The following is a 13,480-nucleotide window of genomic DNA, read 5'->3' as shown; positions in this document are numbered from 1 at the left end:
CACCATTCTGACACTTTGAATGGGCTGGTATCCCGGTGATTTGTTTGTTATTCTTGTTTTTTGTTTTTAAAGATTGTTCCAAGGGCTTTTCGGGTTTATGTATCATAAATTAGCATTACAAGAGATTATTTTAGCCTGCAATCAGATTTATGGTGTTGAAACCAATTCCAGTTCCAACTTGGAATGGGGTTTGATGCCCATGATTTGGGCTCTCTCCCTGTCTTCCTCTCTTTTCAACAAACAAACAAGAGAAATATTACTAACAATAATAATAAAGAATTAGCTTTCCAATGAAGAATGCCAAGGCATTCAAAGTGTTGGAATTGTGGGCATCGGCCATCCTGGTCAGCATCCATGTTCATCCCAATTACCAATAAAAATGGGACAAGAGAACCGTGTTTTTCATGTATCAGGGTTAGAATTGTCCCAGTGCCCAATATCTCATAGATCGATAATGAAAGATGGGGATGGACTGCAAAGACTAGGTCTTTAATCCTTCTAATCTGTCATACAAGAAAGTCTTATACCAAAAAAAAAGGTTAAGTTTGGTTAATGAACTAGAGAATACAAGTTATATATGCATTGGCAATGGACGAACATAAAGTTAGTGTCAAACAACCATGAAATATGAAATTCAACCAAAAAGAATCGAACATCATGTGACAAATGATATGTATATGTACATACATATCTGTTCATAAAGGAAAGAAAATGAGGATTGAAGCATGCATGTATGCATGCACACCCACACCCACACCTCAAAACTAAATCTAGAGGATCTTAGTTTCTCATAATTGTATAATTGGTCATACTTAAGGAATCTCGGCCACACATATTCTGATTTGAGTTACCAATAATATATTTTGTAGAATATCATTATCCAAATTCTCTGACACACACACATATATAACACCATCTACAAAATTAGATCTAGAGGATCTTAGTTTCTTGTCATTGTATTATTGGTCATACTTAAGGCATCTCCGCCACACATATTCTGATTTGAGTAACCAATAATATATTTTGTAGAATATCCTTATCCAAATTCTTTCCTTAGATTTTCTTTCTTCAGCACATTTTTTGATAAATATCTAGTTAGGTTTAACTTTACCATTTTTTCTTGAGCTTTCTACTTCTTTATAAAGATCATAGCTTGACAAGTCATGAGGAACCATTAAAAAATTTTAAACTTGACCATTTCGCCATATCGGCTTGCCACTTTTGGATTTAACTAAGTATAACCACTCAATCTTAGCCCTTCATAGTTAGGACTTAGGTGTATTGTTGGAAAGCTAGGATAATTATGGGGTGTCCATAATAAAGCTCTTCACAAACTCAAGAAACAAGAAACAAAGTAATAAATTCAAAATCTTTATCAAAAAAAAAATAGAGAGAGAAGGGAAGAATGGAAGGAGTTATATATACAACATTCTTAAAGCTCATGAGGCTTTCACAGGAACCCAGCAACATAGAGAAACAACATAGAGGTTATTTTCCCTTATTTTTTCCTTAATTTTCCCCAAATTCCTGTCTATGTTTCATCAACTGTTTTCTCATTTTTGTAATATTATTTTTCTTTTTTTCTGATTTGAGTTCCTTTCATGTTAAGAAGAGGAAAAGGAGACTTGACTTGGCTCAAACCTAAAGGGTGTGTGCTATAAAAGATCAAAGCAAGCACAAGTGGAAGAAAATGCACATTAGGCAGCTTGCATTAATTTTGGAAGCTTATGAATAAAGAACAAGCCACAATCCTACCAATAGTGCCTAGATGCCAACAAGATAAAACAAGCCCTTATCGATCTCATAGTAGGTTTATAGTTTTGAAATAAAATGAACATTCAAGCACAAGTAAAAAATATCATAATATAATAAATAATAAATAAGCAAAGCAACAGATAGTGATGAATCAATCTACAAGGATTTGAAGCATGACACACCACAAAACATTTGCCTGCATGTGGAATTGACACCTGGACTTGCAAAAGGGTTGCTTGTCGGCCTTTTAAAATCAACAAGATGCCCTCTAAATCAGCACTACAAGTTTGGTAGAAAATCACCACCCCAACAAGAGAAGAGGAAAGCAAATGAGCTTAAATCAATTTTAACCAACTACGTCAAAAGACAAGAGTAGATGGGGTACTTAATGTAATGACCCAGTATCTCCTAATAAGACTAGATAGAAACTGTTATTTAGGGTCCTTGGCCCTGCTTAAATACACAAGACCTTCCCACTGCACAACTAATATTGGATTAAGCATGTGTCTTCCAGGTCCTCACACACTCCTCTCGTTTAAGCCTAAGCATCCTTACTAAGGAAGGGTCCCATCAAAAACAGTCCAATCACATACACTATAATTAGCTCATGGTCAGCTCCAAAAGGGCCTGTGCTGCAATGTCTCCTAGTCACACATGGGTCATAAGTTGGGTTAGTTCCAATACCAGTTGTAACGGCCATGTGTGATTAGGAACATTGAAGCATGAGCTCTTTTGGGGCTGACCACAAGCCAATCATGGTTTATGTGATTGGATTGTTTTGATTCGACCCTTCTCTGCCAAGGAGGTCAATGTTAAATAGGGGGAATGTGTCAGGAGCCGTGCAAGCTTGTGTTTAGTCCCCCATCTACTATACATTAGGAAGGTTTTGGGCATTAATTCAAGGTAAAGGATCAAAAAAATAACAACTTTTGGCTAGTCTTTTTGGGTGAGATCCTAGGTGGTTGCACTTAAAGTGTTCCAAGACCCTATATATTGACCAGAATTTGTGAGTCATGGGTGCCTCCGGAATTCAACTTGATTATTTGATTCTACTTCCCCTAGCTAACTCGGCACAAAAGGGTGGTCATACAACTTTCATGGAGTCAAATGGCACTTAGGCGCACTTGAAGCCTCTTACAACATGCGTGTGGCCATCCAACAATTCCTAAACCTAGAAGTCAACATACAACTATTTAGACTAGATAGATAGGTTCTTATTGTCCAAATGTCTCATATAGTTGGTTTATCCATCAAACATTGGCAGCAATGGCGGTGGTTTTCACATCACTCCTAGCTGTGAAACTGACTCCTATCCCATGACTAACAATGCATTTTTTTCTAAGTTCATTATTTCCCTAGAAATTAAGTGCCATCACAAATTCACCCACTAATTTGTGTCCATAAAGCCTAGAATTTGTTTAGGTATGTCCCAACCCCCACCAACTAACCTTGACATAAATCTAAAGGCATGGGCCTTCAAATTTCTACTAACATAACTTTTGGTGCAATCATGATTTTAGTTTGAGCTTCGGTGGTTATCCATCACTTTATTAATCCCTTTATGCCTCTTTCTCAATCTTTAATGCATAGTAGGCCTTGTACATGGAGACAGATTTCATGGTATGGCTCTCCTCATTCCACAAGAAGACTGCTTAAAAGCCTCATAGCCCAAGAAGATGAAGAAGTTTTCTTTTAAGGTGCTTTTTCTCCTTTATTATTTTGGTTTTGCTAATGTATTACTCCTAGCATCGTTTCTCTGATTGGTTCCTTATTTCCTTTTTGATCATAGAAGGACCAAAGGGAGATGAGTCTGAGGAAAAGGTACAAGCCAAGTAGTTGAGTTACTTGATCTATTTTGCTATTTCTTTCTAATATTAATTTTATACTCTACATACTATATTTAACTTTTCAATTTCCCATGGCATATTATCATGATGTTACTCAAAATCAATAGTGTTAGCACCATGATCAGATTCACCATTTTTTTCTTGATATAAGATGCACGTCTAAAGTTTTATGCATGAATGATCCTAAATAAGCATAGTTCTACAATATTAATGATAATAACTATAGGATTAATACATTAACTTCTTGAAAATAACAATTATTAAAAATTGAAATTACAGAAAGAAACATTAATGATCTTCTTTTGAAAGGGTCCACAAAAAACTTTACAAAAAGTTTACAACCATCAAAATTGAATACATGCAGATGCACCCATGACATAGGTACACAATGACATACAATAAAAGTTCCTATAAGGCATGATGATAAGACAATTTTTACTAAATATTTTACATCAAGGTATGCCATATTGGTACTAGGCCCCGGACTGGTGCCACCCTGCTACTATATTGGTACGCCATGTACGGGGGCCAATTCCGTGTACCAAGTGTCGGTACGTGCTCCGTACCATGCACATATACCGAACTAGCATGATACGATACGCTCTATATTGTCCGGTTCGATACAATATGGCATACCTTACTGTATATATTTAATGTAGGGCACTGGCTCACAAATCAACTGAACTTCAAAGATAAGGCAACAGTAATAAATGTTCAATCTAAAACATGAACTAATTGCATCATGCAATCACCACCAGTTATATTGCCAATAATGCATAATGCATACACATACATCCATATGGATACAGTCAACATGTTATAGCAACATATCTGAAAACGGTTGAAGAAACTAAGAAAATCCATATATAGTTAGAGAATGTAAACATTAATAGAATAAGAAAGTTAGCATAATATTATTCATCTTAAGGAGAAAATAAAAGCATGCATGGCAGAATTTTCATTGAAAAACAGACAACCTAGTGTCAATAAAAAAGCAAATAACATGCAACACTGCAAGAAGCATACCTATTTTTGGAGCAGTAAATTGAATGGCCAAAAAAATTAACATATTGACCAGAGAAATCAAGCTCCAGTCGAGCAAAGAACCTGCAAAGAAAAAAACGAAATAAACTTCTGCATGTAGTAAATGATCATAAACTGACATGATAAAGCTCTACAAAAATTAACCTTCCAAACATTGATGGTGAGAGATTATGTCATAACTTCTAGGCAGCAAAAGATATTGTCCCCCCCCCCCCCTCTCACCGCCTTTTTTCCCCAAACTCAAAAAAGAAGAAGAAGAAGAAGAAGGCATTAGATTCCTCGACAGGCCCCAAGGCAAGATTATTTAGCTTAGTCAACCTTGTCATACATCGTATTTGGTCCCCTCCAATCCCTACCTTAGCCACCCCCCCCCCCCATCCACACACACACAAAAGGAAATATTTATCTTTCATGATTCAATTCAATGAAAACAATAATCATTTTTCTATGTAATTTGAACCAGGCAATCCATATAACATTATTTAGATGAAAAAATATCAAACACAATTTAATAAGTTACACTTCACAATTAGAAACTGCAGAATCATAAGGGCAACAAAAAGCCTATAATAATTTCACAAACCAAAAGAAATTTTAGGGAAAATAATTACCCTCATGAAACCTGCTGAAACAATAGCTAAAAGGAAAACATGAGAAATAACAAAGCAATTCATGATAGAATTACATAGTTAGAACTACAATATGTGGACAATGATTATAATTAAATATTAAATACCAATAAAAAGAACAAAATTCATAAGTTAGAAACAGATTTAAAAGAGACCAACTGAAAAAAGATTCATGGCAACGTGGTCCTGAGCTCAGTTCAATCATCGTGAATCATTCAATCCTTACTCAAATAAATTTGAATCAGCTTATTCATGTTTTCGTATATCTTCAAGTCCAAATCAACCATCTATTGTATGTGTGCATACATATAGGTTAATATAATCACTTCCTCTTAAGGTTGTCGAGCAAATATGTCAAAACAAAATTAATAGGATAGTCGTAACCTTGAAAGTGGCAGTTCCTGAATTGGCCTACCATTCATGCCCATGAATCAGGTGTATATCAAGCACTAAAAACATGTAACCCATACAAATTTGGTGCAACTTGCACATGCACGAGCCAAGTCGCTATTGTTATGGAATTTAAAAAATATAATTTTTTGAAGTGCTGACATTTGACACACGTTATTTTTTACATCATTTTAAAATCATTCAAATATTTTTATAAGATTTAGTTTTTGGAGTCAGAACAAGCTAAGTCACAGGTTAAGACCTAAGATATGCTTTAACAGTTTTGAAGGGTGTATCTGGATGTTGGATGTATTATAAAATCATAATATTTCATCATTTTCAAGTTATGATTTTATCATACGAGGTGTTTGGTTAAGCAATAAATTTCGTAAGAATCCTACTATATGAAATTGGAGATTTCTACTTTGTGTATAACTTTCCAAATTCATATTTGTCTCCCCTGATCCTCTCGTGCTTCTCCAATCAACACTCCTAAAAAATCTCAAAATTCTAAACTTTAAAATTCTAGAGAAGGATCATGTCATGATTTTAAATTAAAAACCTCCAATAGGATCAATAAAATTAGTGTATTTGACAAGTGTTTTAGGTGAGTCAAATCTCCAATGGTCAAGGTATCGCGAGTGGCAAATGGGTTCCCATGAGGAGGTACCTTAATGTCCACATAGTAAGTTTGCTTGTGCATGGCATGCCAGGTCAGCCCCTCTAAACTAGGGTGAGAGGTATTAACTAGCTAGAAGAGTTACAAAGCATCTTGACTTCCATGCCTAATGAAGAAGACTTCCCAATTTCTAATGGAAGCAAAACATTCAAGAGAGAGAAAGAATACATATGGTAAGTGCATTTTTAGCACAAAGGAAGCAAGATTTCTTTTGTGTATATACATATAAAGAGATAACAAATACAAGTCCCACTGCAATGAACACTTTATAGGATTGGATAGTAAAAAGATAAACCTGATAGCAGGTCAGATCTGCACTCCCTAAGGCGAAGCCAAGCAACACAATATTCATATGTAGGCTCAAGAGAAGCTTGGGCCTCCACTCTCTAGGTTTCAGAATGGATGTAGATAGAAGGCATTGAGCTAGTTACACGTTTAATAAGTGTTCTCATGAATGAGTTATAGAAAAAGATTTTCTTCCACTTAGATATGCTCAATTTTTATAAGCACCCTGAATATCTTTTCATTATATGCATTGATCTTCATAATGATGGCTGATTTTAGGGTAGCAATTGCATGGTCAAGTCTATAAATAAGGCTAACCTGTCCAAAGGCCCAGCATATTGCAACCTCTTGATTCCCTACTACATGAGGATTACTAAACCATTATCATGCATCGACTCCCATAGCTAACCAACAACACAAGGCCTTATGGGACATATTATATTACAGAAAATTATTTTTTATGAGCTGTTCCAATGTACCGTGCAATCAGACTCTTCGATTGTGGAATTTGGACCCATCTTACCACATTGATATAGAGGTGACAAGCAGCCAACGACCTGAGTAAGCAATGGGCGATAAACCCAATTGAGTTTAGTTACCTCGTAACTTGGAGATCAAAGTTTCAAATATCACAGTACGGGGTGTACCGGTCATGTACCAGCATGTGGTATGCCCTTGTATCAACTCGCAAGCTGTCAATTCATCTTAATATGCCACAAGACACATGCCTAGGTAAGCCTTGAGATGGAGCACACCATATCACCGTCAATTCTCTGTGCATTGCTAGAAGGTATACAAATTCTGCCCTTAAAAGCATTCCCTGTCCTAAAGAACCATATCCAGGCAATGTTCCCATTGTACAAAGCAAGCAAAGGATGGTCAATGCCTACTATCTCATGTTAACCATCACCTAGACATCTCATTTCTCCTCGTATGGATGCGAGAATCAACTGCAACCATGATATAGTAGGGACATCACATCTAGACTTAAATTTCAACATCCTCTTCCAGGAGCTAAGCAAAGCAGATAGGAAGCCTTGGTACTCAAAACCACCCATATGCCTTATCTTGGGAAGAGTAGAATCTTCGTATTCAATTTGGACAGCACAAAGTATCAAGAGAATAAGCTTCACCCATGAGATATTCACTTGGTCCCTTTGAAAACAATGAAAACACCAGAGCGCATCACCTTCCCGGTGGACCGAGGCAAGTGCTAGCCACTGCTCTTTGATGCCATGGTACAAAAAGAACTATTCTATGTGATCACTCCAAACTGCCACATCGATCCAAGAAACAGTACCGTTAGTCCTGTTAAGAAGCTATTGATGAGCTCAAGGTTGGTACTCAACGTTCCAAGATTATTTCAAAAATTTTATCTCATCTTGCTGACGTTTCTTGCTTCGCAAAATTTCTCCCTGCCACTCATTGCAACTAACAGTAATACTAGATTGTTAGGTCCAGAGCCCCAATGAAAGGAGTCTTGATTAAGTAAGAGAGTGTCAGATAAAGAAATACACAAAATTGGCCAAACCCTGAAGAAAAAGCTTCCCCTCCATCACTCAAAAGCCTAGGATATTTCTTGGAAATTTTGTTAATACTATACAAACCATAAGTCGACAATACAAACACCAACATGAAAAACTTCGCCATCAAGACAACTAAACATGTACACCAGGAACATTCATCCTGCTCCTGGATAGCTTGTTTCCGACTAAAACGTGAACAGATTACACGATAATGTTCTCATGATTGCAAAAGAGGAAACCACTATTAGATCCTTAAAACATTCAAGAACGAATCGTATCTCCTCAAATTTGGAAACCTTGTTGAAGGTATCATTCAAGAACCACAGAAGTTACGAAAGATTCATCCAAGATGATATGCGAGAGAAAGAGAGAGACCAATACCTGCTAAGAGTAGCAGAGGCAGTACGAAGCGACCAAGAAAACCCCCCATCCGTCTTCTCTGTATTCCAAATCGCGTTCCCATCCGCTATCTATCAGTGCTTTGGAGAAGGGAAATCCGCCGATGGGTTTTCTAATTCCCAGCCGGCAGATGAAAACCTATCTCGAGGAATCATCCAAATCCTCCTCAAAAAGGATCGATCCCGAAATCAAGAGCCGGAATCAAAGTCGAAAAGCAAAAGAGAGAACTGACGAGCTCTTTCTTGGGAGAGGGGATCGCCTCAAAAAGGATCTATTCCGAAATCAAGAACTGGGATCGAAGACGAAGAGAGAGAACCGCTGAGCTCTTTCTTGGGAGGGGGGAGGAAATCGCAGCCGGCAGAAAGAAATTGGATTTGCGATTTGCGATCGTTGGAGTTCTCCCCGCTTAGCTATATGGATCTTGGGAGCAACATCTGCCGTCCATTATTGAAAACTGGATCAGATTCCGCTGATGGACGGGACTAGATGCGTTCAGGAGGGCGACGGGCGGGTAGGACCGGTAGAGCTTATGTCCGCATAGAAACTATATGGGTCTGTGAATTCGAATTGGGGGTCTGTCGACATCGGCAAGCATAGGTTTTGGAGAAAGGAATGCTCGTGGTAGGCCCACATGGTTGCGGAAGAGAGACGGGTCAATGACACAAAGCTATGCATGACGGTTTGAGTCGCAAGCGTATGTATTCAAGGGCATCACGTTGCAAGTAGACCATAAATTTTTTTACAACATGAAACTCTGTTGTGTAAGGCCATGTTGGACTTTATCATCTACTAAGTTTTGGCTTGGCGATTTTGGTACAAACATTTTGCTAGCTTAGGTAGATTTTAATATTGGGTTGTAGCAGCATTGATACAATTTATCCAAGTCTAATTGATAGTTATATCAAAATATTATTGTTGCTGCTGCGGTGGGCCCCATGGTTCTATAATGTGGTGGGAGTGCCTCCATGAGCTATGACAAGTTTATTCTAGCCCATTTTTGTTTGGCTTTTCAATAATGACTTGTGATCCAGCTACCGATGTTATTACTTTCTTAGAAAACATTAAACTTGAATTTCAAAACTCAGCTTGAACAATCTTTGCAAAAAAAGATACAAATCTATAACAAAATGGACCCATCCCACTATAAAGTGTCAATAGAATCTGCAATCACTTCAAAAATAGACCCAATCAATCAATATACAAGTTGCAAGAATGCCTATAAACTCTATCACAGCCTATGCCTCTACAATTACATAGGAGCTCCAGCTATATAGGCCTCGTTTGACAGAGCTTTTGATGGGTCAGAAAGCACTTTTTGACCTTTCAAAAGTATTTTTGGATGGAATAGAGGTGTGGTAAAAATATCGAAAAGTTATTTTAGCTTTGCCAAAAACTAAAACAGCTTCTTCAAAGAAGCTCCAAAATGGAGCTTCTTCGGAAAGGCACTTTTAGAAAGTTGTTTTAATTTATAATTTTTTTCTTGTTAAACCAAAATACCCATAATAAAATATTATAATTGTAGAAAATATCCTTTTATATTACAGAAATATATAGAAGTCCCAAAAAAGGAAACAAAAAATCCTAAATATCTTTTAATATATAATTTATAATATTTTATACTTTTATTATTATATTATACTATGAATATAATATTATATTATATTATATTATATCATAATATATTGATATGTTATGTTATATAATATCAAATTATGTTATATTATTATGGTATAGTATACAATATTATATTACTATATTATAATAATATTATATTACATTACAATAATATTATACTATATCATATATTTATGTATTAATATATATTATATTTTATTATGCACTATTATATAATAATATGCAATATCTTTTATGGTTATTTTGTCATACCAAAAGTGTTTTCTTTGTTTGTTTACCAAACACATATTAAAGTTACACATCACTTTAAAAATATAGTTACCAAACAGCAAATAGTTTTTTATAAAAGGTCTACTTCAAAAAGCTCTATTTTCAAAAGCTCTACTACCAACAGCTCTGCCAAACAAGGCCATAGTCATTAAGATTGGAGCTATAGTTGTATAATTTTAATTGAGTAGATGGTGGTGGTTCCCAACAGCTCTGTCAACTGCTCCTATTTCCAACTTTTCCATTAATCAAAACAATCTATTTATACATGAGCAAACAAGATGACTTTAAATAGATCACTAGAATCCATAGTAATAAAATCATGAATAATCACCTTAGCTTTTCCATTAATCAAAACAACAACTTCGTTGGAAGTAATAATAGCTTTAATCCACTCTATCCATTTCATCAAAAAGCCTCTTGTTTGTTGAAAAAAAAATATTGCCTAAATATTGCTATATTATTATTATAAAATATTATTATAAAAGAATAATCTATTAAAATAAATTTAAAAGATTGAAAAATTTTTGCCTGGATAAAGTGGTGCGATAAACAATGCCCTACAAATGTAATTCAGCCCCTACACGTGGGTCTATGGTGATCTTGTCCTCAAGATACAATAATTCAGCTTAGCCCAATCCTCCTCTAACGAGCACGATTGTTGGGGAAGCTTGATCCAACCGACTCCTTCAGATACCTAAAAAAAGAGAAGGATGGAAAGAAGAAAATTTGAAAGAGTGGAAGAACTCTATCTGTAGAAGAAACTCTTCGAACACAGATACAGCGAGAGAGAACACATTGTATTGGATTAATCCCAGAGCAGTCTATTTATAGACTCTATCCGAATAACGTGATGGTTCCGAATATACGTAATATTTCAGAAATACTATATCTTTTCAGAAATTAATGTTCTCTTTCTAAAAGTCACAATACTTCTAAAAGAGACATCTAACAAAAAGGTATTTTAAAGCATTTAAAACAATTAAAATTTATGAGATAAGAAAATTTATTTTTTAAAATTAAAACTCCAACAATCTCCAACAAAATATTTAAATATTTTAAAAATCATAAAGTAGAATATTTGGGTACCTTATACTATGCAATGGGTGAGGTATCCTGTGAATTTGAACTTCACTTAGTGCTGATAGTATCTGTAATAACCCCAAAAAAAATTTTTATTTTATTTATATAAAAAGGGATAGAATAGTCCTTTAAAATTGATATAAGGGGTAAAATTGGAAGGAATCAAAAGATAATGGTATAGTTGTAAATGCGTTGAAGTGGTAAGGGTAAAATTGGAAAGGAATCAAAAGTTAATGGCATAACAGTAGATCTGTTTAAGTGTTAGGGGCAAAATGGGAATTTAATAATATTAAACAAAAGGTGAATAGTGTTTGATGTGACTTAATTCATGGGTTTGAGCTGGCTGAGGCGTTGGATTGAAACAGAGAGGGGGGAGTCTCAGGCGACAGAGAGGAAGAAAAAGAAGAGGAAAAGAAAAGAAGAAAAGAAGAGGAAGAAGAAGAAGAAAAAGGAATTTTGGTTATTCTATATATGCTCCAGATGAGTTGATTGGGATTGTGATGATTTACTCCATATATCTTATGTTGAGTTATGCGTATCCTGTTCTTGATGACTGCTCATATGCTCTTGAGATTTCACCTCGAACCATGATTATATCTGGTCTCATGTGCATAGTACTCTTTACTCCACTCACTGAGTATTCATATACTCACTCCCCAGTTTGGTGTTTTTGATTGCAGGGCAGGTATTGTATAGAGAGGAGCAGGATTAGTGGTTGCCTGCTAGCTGTGCCGCTCCATAGTATAGTATAATGTAGATAGAGGTTTAAACCCTTTTGGTGTATTATAAACCTTCTGTTGTATATAGTGTATAGTTACAGTCATAGATCCTGTTGTGGATATGGGTTTGACCATGGATGGATTGGGAAGCAGGTATATATATATGTGTGCAGATCAGTTGTGTGCCTGTGATAATGTATGGCTATATATTGTCCAGGTTTATTATATGACAGATTATGTGATTGCTGCTCTGACAGGTAGTATTTGTATGTACTGAGATAATCCTGACAGGTCACCATAGGAAAGGTGATCATTTTGTGCATGCATCATGCCAAAATTTCAGAATTTATTGATGATTGATAGGTAGTAGGGTTCTACGTGGTGGCTGGTGGCCTTATGCCTATCCGCACCCTAGGACCGTCGCAGCGGCCCGCCGGAAGCAGGGCGGGGGTCGTGACAAAACTTGGTATCAGAGCAAAGGTTAAGAAGAGTCCTGTCAGAGCAATCGGGTGAGTCAGGATTAAGTATAGGATTACACTATGGAGCATAGGGTTTTTCTGTATGTTATTTTATGAGTCATTTACAACTGAGTAAGATATATTTCGGGATGAGACTTAAGAGTTCTTCTTTTAGCTCTACTTGAGACATAAAATTTTATATCATTCAGTTTGCAATCAAAATTTGCATTTTGATAGAAAGTCAATTAATAAATTCAGAGGATATTGATCAGAGTTGTGCAGCGAAAGTATAGTGGATCGAGTCAATTTAAATTGGTCAAAAATATTGACTGTGATGAGAAACTAGAAGAACCATTATATGTTCCTACACCCCTATAGAAAACAGTAATTGTTGACATTAGTGCAAGAATTGCATAATTCAAATAGAGGTAGGAGAGTTAGTGACAAATCTTATATAACTTGACATGCAAGACTTTGACATCATTTTGGGAATAGGTTGTATGTCTCAGTACCACACGCATATTGATTGCTACAGTAAAAGAGTGATATTCGAGATATTTGAAGAACCAGGGTTCTTCTTTCAAAGCGATGCATCTGTGTAATGTAATTCATCATTACATCTAAATTCTGCCCTGAAAGTTAGGAAGGCATTAAGAAAGGAGTGTAAGACTTATTTAGTTTGTGCAATGGATACTTGAAAGGAGACCAAATTGGAGAATATTCCAGTAGTAAATGAATATCTTGATGTTTTTTTCGGAAGATCT

At 35.8% G+C, this 13,480-nt stretch overlaps 1 protein-coding gene across 3 annotated transcripts in view; it reads right to left on the bottom strand.

Moving 5' to 3' along the window:
• LOC103716184 (piezo-type mechanosensitive ion channel homolog) overlaps positions 1-8,953 on the bottom strand; it is an 84,947-nt gene extending 75,994 nt beyond the window's left edge. For 2 of the 3 annotated variants that reach the window (XM_039124948.1, XM_039124953.1), the window contains exons 1-2: positions 8,537-8,950; positions 4,629-4,709 (exon numbers count right to left, since the gene is read on the bottom strand). In XM_039124948.1, coding sequence (XP_038980876.1) covers positions 4,629-4,709; positions 8,537-8,618 — 163 coding nt within the window. In that variant the 5' untranslated portion in view covers positions 8,619-8,950. Of the gene's footprint in view, positions 1-4,628; positions 4,710-8,536 lie in introns of all 3 variants that reach the window. The other variant, XR_005511215.1, reaches the window with a different exon arrangement.
• Between the last annotated feature and the right edge of the window lie 4,527 nt (positions 8,954-13,480).

This window comes from Phoenix dactylifera, chromosome 1 (genome assembly GCF_009389715.1).
Source record: "Phoenix dactylifera cultivar Barhee BC4 chromosome 1, palm_55x_up_171113_PBpolish2nd_filt_p, whole genome shotgun sequence".
NCBI lineage: Eukaryota > Viridiplantae > Streptophyta > Magnoliopsida > Arecales > Arecaceae > Phoenix > Phoenix dactylifera.
The sequence above is the reverse complement of the archived record's forward strand: the minus strand, read 5'-3'. Positions and strand labels throughout refer to the sequence as shown.